This window comes from Pinus tabuliformis, chromosome 8 (genome assembly GCF_031772625.1).
Source record: "Pinus tabuliformis cultivar Carrire ecotype Pingquan chromosome 8, CPIR1, whole genome shotgun sequence".
Classification (NCBI taxonomy): Eukaryota; Viridiplantae; Streptophyta; class Pinopsida; order Pinales; family Pinaceae; genus Pinus; species Pinus tabuliformis.
Window position 1 is genome coordinate 1282735611 of NC_142294.1, and position 14320 is coordinate 1282749930.

The 14320-nt window shown below is 34.1% G+C and overlaps 1 protein-coding gene across 7 annotated transcripts in view; it reads right to left on the reverse strand.

The window, feature by feature from the left end:
* LOC149240092 (prolyl 4-hydroxylase 1) overlaps positions 1 to 8955 on the reverse strand; it is a 419466-nt gene extending 410511 nt beyond the window's left edge. For 3 of the 7 annotated variants that reach the window (XM_089373625.1, XM_089373626.1, XM_089373624.1), the window contains exon 1: positions 8691 to 8955. In XM_089373625.1, coding sequence (XP_089229751.1) covers positions 8691 to 8916 — 226 coding nt within the window. In that variant the 5' untranslated portion in view covers positions 8917 to 8955. Of the gene's footprint in view, positions 1 to 8545 lie in introns of all 7 variants that reach the window. The other 4 variants (XM_089373628.1, XM_089373630.1, XM_089373629.1 and 1 more) reach the window with 4 other exon arrangements.
* Between the last annotated feature and the right edge of the window lie 5365 nt (positions 8956 to 14320).

Consider the following 14320-nt stretch of genomic DNA (forward strand, 5'->3'; position numbering starts at 1 on the left):
CTGCCGAGGGCATTCTCTGTTGGGTGAGCCATTTCTAGCACCCTAGTTGTATTCTGAAAACTGCATAATAATAAAACCCTCTGAATAGCTGCACCGGTTTTCCCGCATTGGGTTTTTCCAGGGACATTGGTCCAAAAATAACGTTGTCACTTGTGTGCTTGTTTTCTTTCAGTTGATGATCTGTAGATGTTGATATTGTACTTGTGTTTATTTTCAGTATTTACATGGTAAATAACTTGTTAAGTAATTAAACAAGTAGGAAGAAATAAACCAGATAGTACAAGAAGAATTTCTAACGGGTTAAACTTAGAAATTCCAACATTGGACACACTCGTCTTCACACTTCCTCTCTCTCTCCTCATTGATTGGGTATGGATTACTGGGCCTCTCTCTCCACACGTCCGAAATTTCAAGAGTGAGATTTCAAGAGGCCGAAATTTTAGGAATCCGAAATTTCAGGAGAGCGAAATTTTAGGAGACCGAATTTCTGGACAGTTTGACTTTGACCAAGCGTTAACGAGCATGTGGTGACCTCCTTTGACTACATTTTTGTGAGGGCTATCTTTGTTTGGGCAAGCCGCATTTCTGGGCACAGAAATCGAGGCTAAACGTTGACTGTTGACCAGCGTTGACTGCAGCTAGGGCTGACCGCAGGTGCGTTGTTTGACCAGACTTTGACTAGGTTGAATTTGACTGTTTTGAGTGTTGTTTTATTTTTCTTTTTGGAGGCTGAAGTTGACCGATTTGTTGAGCGTCAAATCTTCCCTGTTGATCAGCGTTGACTTTTCTAGTTAGCACTCTTTTGCTGTTGTTATAAATTATCAGATTTGTAAATTGTACTATCACTCTCTGCTGAACTATTGAAGACTAAAAGAAGATTTGATCAAGGGTTTCCCCACATTGGGGTTTGTCCCTGGCTGGTGCCACATCTTGTGTCCTCTTGTCTTGGCTTGTCTTCTACTGTTTATGTTTATGTGCTATCTACATTTTACTATCATGTTGATATGATTGCTAATCTGAATATTGACACTGGGCTAATAAAGAAATTGAAGTAAAAATGCTCTAAAGCATAGAACATATCATTGTTGCCTAAAATTAACACTATCTTCCTTCTAGACCCTTTAGACTTCTTGAAAGATCCTTTGTTCTTGTGATGAGCGAAATAGGCATTCGAAACTTTCTCCTCTTCATTCTCTTTGTTGCTTACTAGAGAAATTTCGACTTCTTCTTAACTGCATGCATTCCATAATTGTTCGAATGTAGGAGTTTCTTTCTAGCTGTTGAGACCTAATGAAAAGGCACTCCAAGATGTTGGTAATCCTAGAAGTGCAGTGATTACAAGTTCTTTTTCAAGTACTATCTCATCGATTACCTGGAGTTCATCTTTGATTCTAGCTATTCTCACAAAGAAGGATGCCACAGTGTCTTCCTTTGTCATCTTTATAGATCTCAGTTCATTCTTAAGATGTTAATATTGGCAACTTAGGCCAAACTCCATGTGGGTCATCTTATTTATGGCAGTTGATATTTTTCTTGGATCCCTCTCATCAAGAGGTGTAGAATTGATCTAAAGATCATTCGACCTGATAAGTATTCATAGAGTTGTGAATTTATTTGTGTTATGGGACAATTCGTCAAGGTCGGCCAACAACCAAATAAACCCCACATGTGCTCAACGTTTTCGTATAAAAGGAGATGACTTGAGAGTCATTTCTCACACACTTCTATCTTGATTTCTCTCCACTTGCCTTGGGTTTTAGTGGAGGAGAAATCTAGGAGTGGAAGCCCTAGACGTTGGAGGAAAGAAGACTAAGGGAGCTGCCCTAAAGGAGATGCCCTAGCCCTAGACGCAGTCAAAAGAAGAAGGCTCTACGCATGTTTATATGCAGTCAAGAGGAGGCTCTTATAGTAGCAAGGAGAGGGTTTCTATAGTTGTCAATGGAAGCCCTAGACGCTGTCAAAGAAAAGTCTAAACGTTGTCAAGGAAGCATGCCCTAGCCGTAATCTTGGAGGAGTCTTATCACAGCAAAGAGAGGCTCCTACGTTGTCCTAAAGGAGGCTTCTATAGCGCAGCGAGGAGAGGCTTTAACGTTGTCCTAAGGCAACACTAAACGCTGTCCTAAGGCAGCCCTAAACGCCATCCTAAAGGTAGCCCTAACGCAGTCCTAAAGGCAGCCCTAGACGTTGTCCTAAAGGCAGCCCTAACCTACGCTATCTCAAGGGTATCCTAGCCATTGTTAAGATGAAGATAGACGTTGTCCTAAACATATCAATGGTGCCCTAGACGCAGGCCTAATGTGGCTAAAAGTGAGGACTATTTGAGGAGAGTTTGAGGGCTCAAACATGCCAAGGACAGCGGTGCTAGTAAATGGGACAGTTGGGCTACATGGTGCTGCTAAGACACATGGGACAGCAGCAAGGTATGGCAAGGGTAAAGGGACAGCAGCAAGGTATGGTAAGACACATGGGACAATAGCAAGGTATGCTAAGATAAATGGGACAGCTAGGCATGGTGCTTGGTGCAGCAAACAGTGGGACAACAAGCATTCATAGGAGCCGCAATGGACGGCTAGCATGGTGCAGCAAAGGCACAATTGGGACAGAAACTATGACATGGCAACAAAGGCTACATTTGGGACAGCAGCATGGTACAACAATGTTCAATGGGACAGCAGCATGTTGGGACAGCAACAATGATGGGACAGCAACAATGATGGGACAACACAATGACATTGTGCAGCAGTGGCACAATAGGACAGCAATGACATTGTGCAGCAGTGGCACAATAGGACAGCAATGACATTGTGCAGCAATGGCACAATGGGACAGCAGCAACAGCGAGGTACAGCAAGTACATGGTGCAGCTACATGCAGCAATAGTACTTGGGACAACAATGATACTTGGTGCAACAAGTACATGGTACAATCATGATTGGTGAAGCATGATGAGATGCAGCATAGTGATGATGGGTGCAGCATGGTGCAGAACGGTGAGGTGCAACATGATGATGAGGAGCAGCACAACGATAGGTGCAGCAAGGCGATGGAGTCACCTTGGAGAAGAAGTTGAAGCAGCATGTCTTCAACTGAGTTCAACTACCTCATGTATCATCTTCATAGAGATGATCTATGCTCTTATTTAGCTAAGTCAAAGTGTTGACTTCTGTTGTAAATGTACTATCTATCTCTCTCTCTCCCTCCTGAACTATTGAAGAACATATAAGAAGAATTGATCAAGGGTTTCCCCACAATGGGGTTTGTCCCTGGCTAGTGCCACATCTTGTGTCCTCTTGTCTTGGCTTGTCTTTTGCAATTTAAGTTTATGTTCTATCTGCAGTTTATTTTAATGCTGATTTGATTGCTAATCTAGAAAAGATATTGAGCTAACTGTGAAAATTGAAATAAATTGCTCTAAGCATAGAACATACCTAAACTTAACAAAAGACTTGCTATTTGACCAAGATTTTTGATTGTGAATAATTTGGATAATGCCTCATACATCTGTTGAGCAGAATCTAAGTTGGATATATATGGGACGAGGTTATCCTTTATTCCATCCACCATTAGTGTCATGGTCAATATTTATGTTTCCCTGAACTTTGCCTTTTTTGCATCACTTGACTCATTAGTAGGTTTCTTTACTTTTCCTTTGACTAAATCCAATACTTTATTCTTCTCGAGGATGAGGTCTATCCTCTTCTTCCATGCCCTATAGTTGGATGCTCCTTCTAATTTGTTTTCTCCCTCCATTGAGTTAGACATTGTCCTTGAAAATGGTAGGCTTGACTTCTTATATGATCCTATTGATGACCCCTATTCAAACTTCTTGAGAATTCCTTATTCTCCTCTTAACAGATCTTAAAGTTGCCTTTTTCCTTCTCTTTCACCTTAGCTCTAATACCATGTAAGAAAATCAAAAGGGTAGAAATATTTTGTTTATGTTGATAACTACTTGTGATAATCTTATGTTTTATTTATGTTCTTCTTTTATCTTTAGTTCATCAAGCAATTACAAAAACAATAACACAAAGATCATAGACAGCAGATGTAGGTGGGCAACCAGGGCAAAACCCCAATCTAGGGGAAAACCCAATCAACAACTCTTCCTTCAATAGTTTCACGAGATAATCCAAAACTCTTGACCTAGACATAGACTTCCTCCACACCAAGTCAACCCTTTCTTCCTTCTGTAATAATAACCCTTTCAGCAACAACATCGACCTAGCAGCAACAAAACTTCGATCTAGTAGAACTTCGACCCAATAATAGCCCGGCAAAATCTTCGACCCAATAGTTACCCCAACAGAAACTAATATCCAGTAGAATCTTCGACCCAGTAAAAACTTCGATCTTCTAGAAGTAACCCAACAAATTCACACGTGTGAGAGCTATAATATTCCTAATTGGTTTAACAGCTAATACCAAGCAATGGACTGAGAACAATAAGTAAAATGGAACTCATACACAATAATTTAAACACCAAAATGTCCAGCAACACAATTTGAGCCATTTTGTTAATTTTATGATAAAAGAGTACATAAAATGAGTTGAAGTTTTGGAACCTAGGCTTGCTATGCAAGTTATGCAAACCCCATGTAGTACAACTATGATTTGGAGGAAACACTCGCCCAAACTAGTACTGTGCACTACCCAGAAAATTATTACTACTGCTGCTGGAATGGAACTGAAGATTTTGCCCTGAAGAATGCTCGGATCACCTTGAAATTGCAGCCACAGACTCCCCTCCAAAACCCCAGAAATACCCAGAAATGGTTTGGCCCAACTCCAAGCCAAAACTGAGCCCACCAAGTGATGCAAACTCCCCAGCTAACTAGCAATTCGCCCTGCTATAAGAATGAGGATTTCAGGCCCGAATATTGCCCGAAAAATTCTATAAAATTAGCCGCAGACTCCTCTCAAAAAAACCCAGAAAGGGTTTGGGTTGAATCCAATGTGCCCTGGTGACCCCAAGAAATGTGTATGGTTCTAACTAGCTAGAAAAACACCTTGTAGAAATAATTATGTTACACAAGGCTAATCAATTATATAAAAATCTCCTCCAAGCCCTGCAAATCACTCCAAGCCTCTTTATTTCTCCTTAGCCCGAACTTCCCAAATCTCCCTGTCAAAATGTATATGCAGTAACTATCCAGATAAATTCGGCCCTCCAAAATGCAGCACTCTCGGCCCTGCAGATCAGCAAAGAATAACTCGCCCTCCCAATGAATAAATCTCTGCAAATTCTTTAGCCAAAACTCCACTATTTTCTAGCTTCTCTCAGCGCCCTTCGAATTTCCTTCTGCACCCTAAGAGAAGCACGCTCCAGCTGGAAATGGTCTGCAATGTAGCTTCTAGAGAAGCCCTAAGATGGACTCCTTCTTACTCCCCTAGGGTGACACTCAAAGTTCACCGAAGGTAGAGGTGGAATTCCCGCTCGAAAATTCCTTGTGCTAAACAGCACAGTTGTCTTGGCTAAGCAGCTCAAGAGAAGTAATGTTGAAATTGTAAAATGACTAAAGATCCACAAATGAGAGCCTCCTTTCTCTATTTATAATTGTTGGCCTCTCTCTCCCTTGGTGGCCCCCACTTTCCACTAGTTCATCCCCTTTCTTTTTCTCTCTCTTGCTCCACAAGTGTGCATTCCCTTTTTGTCTCTCTTGTGGCCCCCACTTGCCAATGAGCTACAATCTTGCCTTTTCACCGAAGCTCCTCAAGCCGAAACCATATTTGAAACTCGAACTACAAAATTATGCTATGCCTAGCACCTCCCCAATAAACTTCGTTAATCTCCTCAAATGAAAATCAAAATTGGGGATATTACAAAGAGAGATGTTCCAGAAATTCAACCTTCCAGCAATTCTTCTCCTTCTCTTGGAATTTTGCACTTTTTCTGCCTCCTTCTCTTGGATATCGAACTTGTGTGAGAGATGTCTCCAAATGAATTCGAACTGCTTGTATATATACCCTTTTGGTGAGGTCGAATTACCTTGTTTGAGGCCGACTTGGTGTGGAGGTGACAAATAACTTATTTGACTCTATAGTTAATATTTTTACATGATTCAAAAGCCCAAGAAGGATCTCTTTTAGTGGACAATGACTCTAATGACTCAGTATAAATCCTAGAAGTCCTCAATGGGGACTTTGACCTAAAACATGATTGCCCAAGCATGAAACCCATGCTTTTAATAAATCATAATAATAATAATAATAATATTTCTTTTTCTTTCTTTTGATAAATACATTTCATTATGACTCAAGTATAATTTATGAAGACCAAACCTAGTTACATTCTTCAACATCCATGACCCTAATCCCTCAATGAGATTGACAGTTGAGATTAAATCACAATCAATGGTGGAAATTACAACTAAATCACTAATATAAATATTTTATATTTTATTAAAAATTACTCACTAATAAAATACTCTTCACTTTAATAATTAACTTTAATTAAAGTGAATCATAAAATAGAAAGGACCTTCTTGGACGATTTTCACACATCTGAGTCCTGACAGTGGACCTATGCAGAAACTCTTGATTGATGTTACAAACAGAACAAAATGTATCACAGATATGAACAAAACAGAATCAAACATTCAATGCATTAACTTCAGCCCAGGGAGCTGTGCTGAATTTTCCAGCCAAGCATTTAGAAGCGCTCTCAAGGAACTACTAGAATATAGAAAGAAAAAAAAAATCCCCTTTTTATGTAGATGAGATACTTTTATTAATGTCCAACAAATGATCACAATAAGTAAGTCAATGGAGTCCATTATGTTGAGATTATCGCTAATCCTCACTTGAGGCTACATGCTGACTCTCTATTTGACATATTGGTGGCTTATTGAGCCTACAAATGGGTAATTAACGCACCTTATTGTATTTGTCTGTATTTGGTTAGGTCAGCCCAGTCACCCTCTTGGGGTAGCACCCTAAACCCTGATGGAGGTGCATAAATACATCACCCCTTTTGTCTGTAAACCATTCATTTAAGTTATTATTTGATTAGATCCTAAGGGCTAAATCCTAAGGGCAACCTTTCTCTAGAGTGCTTCTTTTATTCATGTGCTTGGCTACCACAAAAAACTCTTTTGTGTTCGTCATTTAAGCGCAGTTCATTTTTTGTTGTAGCTTTTGCTTGGCTGGATTAGGGTTTATTGAAAATGACATATTGGTGGCTTATTGAGCCTACATATAGGTAATTAACCCACCTTATTGTATTTGTCTGTATTTGCTCAGGTCAGCCAAGTCACCCTCTTGGGGTAGCACCCTAAACCCTGATGGAGGTGTATAAATACAACACCCTTTTTGTCTGTAAACCACCATTCATTTAATTATTGTTTGATGAAAGCCTAAAGGCAATCTCTCTATAGAGTACTCTCATGTGCTTGGCTACTATAAAAAAATCCTTTTGTGTTCATCATTTAAGCGCACTTCCTTTCTTGTTGTAGTTTTTGCTTGGCTGATTAGGGTTTATTGAAAATGTCACCATAGATCCACTATCTTGTAATTTCAACACGTCAGGCCGTGGTCTAGTGGCAACTTGAAACAGTTGTTTGACAATAACCGAGGTTCAAATAACAGTAAGCATGGCCCTCCTCTATGTGTTGATTATTTTGCATATCCTTGAAATGGCCTTTCAGGCATCTTATTGCATGGCACTTGCAAGGTACCAGCAAACCCTATTCTTCACTTAAGTGTGTGATGGCAAATTGACATTATTTCCAGTTTTACCATTCCTAAAAAAGACAGGTAAGTCAATAGAACTGAAAAGTACATCCAGTATCAGAATAAACAGTTTATTGAATTTATTGACTTAAGATGTCATTTCGGAATTGTGAATTATATATCGAATATTAGAATATCCCATATCTTATTTACACTGTAATTTGGGAAATATATATCCAGCACTGGAATGTCAATTATTGTATACAGCTACCTAGAGCTGTATAAATTTTATGTACTCTGTTTCTGATGACGTCCCATAGATCTTTTTGTTTCATTTCATCATCTCCACCAAATCTAGACATTCTTCGGTCCATGTTAATAGAGATTTGAATGCAATATTTTGTCGAAAGCCATGCTATCACCAAAAGGAGATGGACTAGTTGGTGAAGCCTGGGTGGCGATATTCCCCACCGCAGTCCCATTCCACGGGAGTGTGGCATATTTCGTCCCGAGAAATAGCGAGGCTGTCATGCCCCTTAGTCAGACCGGGCATGGCATTTGCCATAGAGCAGGACACGGTCTTGATAGGTGATGGATGCTCCGCACTCGTAAATAGGAAGCATCTTAAGAGTTGCCAAAATACAAAGCTATCAACCAAAATTCAGCTCTCAGACACCTGACATCTAGATGTTCCATTCATAATGGAATCTCCAAAGACCATTTATGTTTTACACTGTGTTTCCACGAAAGTTTATCATGTTTTAATTTTCCTCTTATTGTGAAAGGACTACCATGGGTTTCATTGATGGTGGCGCCTTCAGTATAACATCTTTCTCCAAAAACAATTGGGTAGCTTTAGGGTTACAAGTATTCTTACCTATTATCATGCCAACAGTGACGAAGGTGAGGAGACCGAAAACAATCCTGGTGCGAACCATACTGATCGCTTAATATGAGAGCAGAGCAATTAGTGACCACAGATGTGGGTCACCAGTTTAAATTTGAGTATTCCTATTTCCTACCTGCAAGAGAAGACGGATACACAGCACGATGTAATAGCCAAACGCCATTCAAATGCCCATCTTCCTTGTGCGTGCATTTAATGCGTCTCCCTGTTTTAAGTTTTAACGTGTTTGACTCGTCGAATAAGAATGACATGACAGATTGTAACATAATACCGTCGAAGTCCAAATTACCGGTCAGGTGGGAGGACTGTGAGCTCGTGTCATACGCAGAGCTTTCTCCCATCCAATATTGGAGCTAAACCCTAGCCTAAGTTCAACTTAATTAAAAATATAATTTCTCTTATATTTATTGCACATTGCATTTATTTTCCTTCTTATATATATAAAGAATAAACATATAGAAACAATATTAGTATATATATTAAAGTGCGTATACATGAAATAATATTAGTTAATTATACTTTTTAATTTTTGCCAATGAAATTTAACAATACAAAATTTTAGTTGTTTTATTTTTGTGATAAAATTTTTGTATTTATTATTTTTTAGTTTAATTATTTAAACTAAAGCATGTACTAGCTACTATATAGTTCTTGTTTTTTAATGTTTCATTTTTGTTTTATTTATTTTGTTGTTTTATGTTTTGTTTATTTAATTTATAAGTTTTTGTTTTGATTGTTTTGTTAATATTTCATTTTTGTTTTATGTATTTTGTTGTTTTATGTTTTGTTTATTTAATTTATAAATTTTTGTTTTGATTGTTTTTTTTGTGTATGTTTTTTTATTGTTTTACTTTAATATTTGTTTTATTAAATTTTTAAATGATTTTTTTTAATTTAAAAATTTAGTTTAGAAAATTTTGAGAAAATTTTAATTAGGTTTTTTTTGTCTTCTTTTTTCTTAATAAAGAAAAAGAAATTATTTTAGCAAGATTTGAGACAAAAGTAATTGATATAAACATCAAAATTAAAACATTTTTTTTTTAAATCAATAGTAAATTTAGATCTTATAATCATTTCATTTTTCTAGATCTTTATTATTTTGAATTTTATTGCAGAATGTCAGATCGAAGAAGATTTTGCAGAGTTAACTAATATCCAATTTTCCTTTCTGATCTTCCAGGTTGCAACAAGGCACGGGAAGAGAGCATACTTTGGAATTTTATCAATTCTTCATTCATTTGAAATCCAAAATTTGAAAAACAAAGTAGGAAGAATTGATCTCAAACCTCAAATTTTAACTCTCGAAACTCTACTTGTGTTCCTTCTTCATAAATATCCATTTTCTTGTGGATCTTCCTGTCAGTGATTAGTGAATGAGATGGCTCTTACTGCACCACCAAATGAGAATTTCCAAGAAAATAAATGAAATCAAATGTCAAAACGAAAACTCAAAAACATCAACATTACCAAGCTTGGTTTTATTTCCCTATTCTATCCTACTCTATTTTGGAGGAAAAAAAATTGTAAGTGTAAGAGTATTTCCAATGAAGCCATTTACAGATCAAGATCATTAGTATGTTCACTTCCAACTTTGAAAAATATACCTCATTTTTCACCAGGATATGAGAGATCAACTCTAAATTTGGATTTGGTGCTAGGATTTGTTGAAGAATGGAAGAATGTTGTGACATAATCACTTCTTGAAACCAATCTTCAATGTAGTCTTTCTCCCCAAGAAATGCTTGATCATCATTTTAGATCTCCTATCCATAAATTGATTAGAGTCGAAACCCTTATAGTATAAAAATTGATTGAAATTCATGCATCCTATTTATCATGCTTTACATATGTAGCTAAAAATTACATTGAAAGCTAAAGATGCATTCTAAATTGAAAGCTAACACCTATGTATACTTCCCCGACAACGACGCCAAAATGTTAGGTAATCTATTTGTGAGTTAAATTACTTGCATTAAATGTCAATCCAGGTTCGTATACTTGTGAAATAGACTTTCACAATATATGCTAGGCAATTAACTCTCAATCAAAAAGGAAATTAAGTTATGGAAATGATTGCAAGACTCAAAGAGAACCAATTAATGAAAAGATCTAAATGAGCACACACACATTCTTTCTCAAAGACTATATCTATCAAAGCATCGAATTTAGAACTTGAAAGAAAGAAACTATTCTAAATTTATACTATGAAAGCTTTTGGAAATTCTATTCTATTAAGCATAAAGGTAAATCTTATTTTATTGGACTCCCAAATGAATCTGATGTATTGAACTTGAAAGCAATTCTAATCTATTGAATTTGAAAGCAATTCTAATCTCTTAAAAGCAAATATAAAAATAAATATAAATATAAAAATTAAAATAAATCAATGGGAAAAAATAATTAAATAAATTAAAAATAAGAAATAATATTAAAAAAGGTTAGGTGAGAATTAATAAGATATATATATATATATATATATAATGGTAATATAAAGTAGAATATATAATAAAATAAATTAATTTGTTATGGTAAATAATAATAACCATTAAAACAAAAAACAAAATCTTTAAATCAATAAGGAAAAAAATTGATTAAATAAATTAAAAATAAAAAATAAAAATGTGAGAATTAATAAGTCATAATAATAATAATACTATAAAGTAGATATATATATATATATATATATGCCATTATTAAGTATTAACAAGTGCTACGTAATAGCTAGTATCTGTCATTTAGTTTAAATATAGTTAATTGGAGTATGAAGTGCTGACAAGGTGTGAGATGATCAATTAAAGTTTCATAAACAAATAGAAATGAAAATGAAAATGTTGTAATGAAGCTTTGTAATGAAGCTTCATTAGTTGTAATAAAGCTTTATAACTTTATTTTTTTGGCAGTGTATATATATAATGGTAATATAAAGTAGAATATATATATATAATGAATTAATTTGTTATGGTAAATAATAATAACCATAAAAAATATATATATCTTTAAATCAATGAGGAAAAAATTGACTAAATAAATTAAAAATTAAAAATAAAAATATGAGAATTAATAAGTCATAATAATAATAATACTATAAAGTAGAATATATATATATATATATATATATATATGCCATTAATAAGTATTAGCAAGTGCTACATAATAGCTAGTATCTGTCATTTAGTTTAAATATAGTTAATTGGAGTATGTAATAGCTAGTATCTGTTATTTAGTTTAAATATAGTTAATTGGAGTATGAAGTGCTAGTTAATTGGAGTATGAAGCTCTGACAAGGTGTGAGATGATCAATTAAAGTTTCATAAACAAATAGAAATGAAAGTGCAAATGTTGTAATGAAGCTTCATTAGTTGTAATAAAGCTTTATAACTTTATTTTTTTGGCAGTGTTTGGTTCAAATTGATATGGATAAACTTAGTTTCAACTCAATGAGATGTCAATTCCAAGAAACTTGTTTTGTACAACTAATTGTCTCCTACAAAGTTCATGGGAATTGAACAGATTGATATAGAGTTGAATGCAATTGTGTTTGTGGCAGTAAAGGCATGGGAATATGAAACAAAAATTTTATCAGTATCACTCAAATGGTCTCTCACTCTTTTGCATAATGAAATTGAGTTGAGATGATCTGTAACTTAGTATTAAATTGATTTTTAAATTAAATTGTAAAGACATATTAATTAATATTTATGAATAATTCGTAATAACAATTATTTTACTATTAATTTAAAAACTAAATTATAACTAGCACAGCTATATAAATTAAATCATGGATATCAAAACACGTAGTTTCTAATCAAAATACTTATTTCCTAAAACATTTCGTATTGTGTAAATAAAAATAATCGTATATATATATATATATATATATATATATATATATATATATAGTCTTTTCAATTTTTTTCTAAATATTATACGTTTGTCTATGATTTGTGATTTAGTACTAAATTGATTGAATTTGACAATTACTTTGAATAAAATTGTTGTAGATTAAACTGCTTTAGCAAAATACACACATTAACTTTTTGCATGGTAACTAAGACCAATCTTTTGTGTTTGATTCTAGGAAAGAACATAAAACAACTTTAACAAACCAATTGAAACAAATGAGAAATTGAAGACTAACTTCCCAATAAATGTCGAACAATCTCCAGAGATTTGAAATAGAATATGGAACTTCAAAGTGGGATCTTGATAATATCTCAATTGGAGTTTCAAATCCTTTGACCTACAAGAACAATAGACATTAACACAAAAGCAATTTAATAGATATATATATATATATATATATATATATATATATATATATATATATATATATATATATATAAGATCAATAATTTATTTAATTCTTGTATTCAATTTCTTGTTATAAGATCGATTTCTTGAGCTTTCGTATACTTAGCAATCAAATCATTGTGCGGAGGTGGGTTCCTTGTCTCACAAACAAGGGGGTCTCATACACCAATGTAGCGTCTAGCTTGGTTGTGACCTTAAAATTGAATAATAATAATAATAATATACTTGGAGCCCGAAATTATAAAATCTATGCTTAAATAAAACAAATTCTACAAAGTTACCAAAAAAATGCTCACTAATCCTAAAAATTAGTAATTGTACATCAATAAAACTTTTTTAATAAAATTAGTAAAGAAATACTCATAAGATTTTAAAAACTAATAACTAAATATGGTAATAGTTATTAATTATAAAAGCTATATGTAAAATATATATATATATATATATATGATTAATGTAATTGGAAATGAAAATAGAGAAAAAAAAAATAGAAAAAAGACAACAACAAAAAATATAAGTCAAATTAAAATGTATGAAAACTAAAAAACAATATTGGGAAAATACTTTTTAATTATTTTTTCATCTTTAAAATTTGTCATCTTAAAAAAAACCATAGAAAAAGAAGAAAAAAAAAATATAAGTCAAATTAAAGAGTAATAAAACTAAAAAAAAAATACTGCAAACAAGTGTTTAAATTATTTTTTTATCTTTAAAATTTGTCATCTTAAATTGAAAATATGGAGAAAAAACTATAATTCATGAAAGGAAATAATTAAAAAATGAAAAGAATAAATAAATAGAAAGGAAATAAAACAAAAAATTAGTAACTAACAGAAATGAAAGTTACTAAACAACCCATAATAAGACCTCAATCAATCACCTTACAAATAAATAAATTTAAATAATAACAAAAAATGAATTCCTAATGTTAAACTATGGATAAATGGCATAAATGTTTGGTCAAAGATAAACTAATAGGCAGTCAAAGGCAAAACTGAATGCTTAATATCATGCATGCCAGCACGTATAATAATATAAAGAAGCATATATATATACACACATACACATTTATGTAATAAATTAATTTGTTATGATAAATAATAATAATCATAAAAATTATTTTTTATACAGTATAAAGAATAACACTAAAATAATATCATAACAAATCATTCTAATGAGATTTTTTCCGCTGCGCCTCCAAGTTGTTGCGTTATTGCTCTGCACGAAGCTAGGGCTGCAGCCTCCTCGGCCGATCCTGCTCACGGTCTGGGCCTCACGCCCCTCAGCACCATTTCTGAACGTGCTCTGATCCGATCCTGCTAGTGATTCCCTCTTCGGCTGTGAGATGCAGCGTCTCCCTGCTGCTTGTCAAAGCGCAGCTAGGGCTAGTAGCAGTCTTTGATCAGATCTGCTTGCTGCGCGGGCCTCAAGATC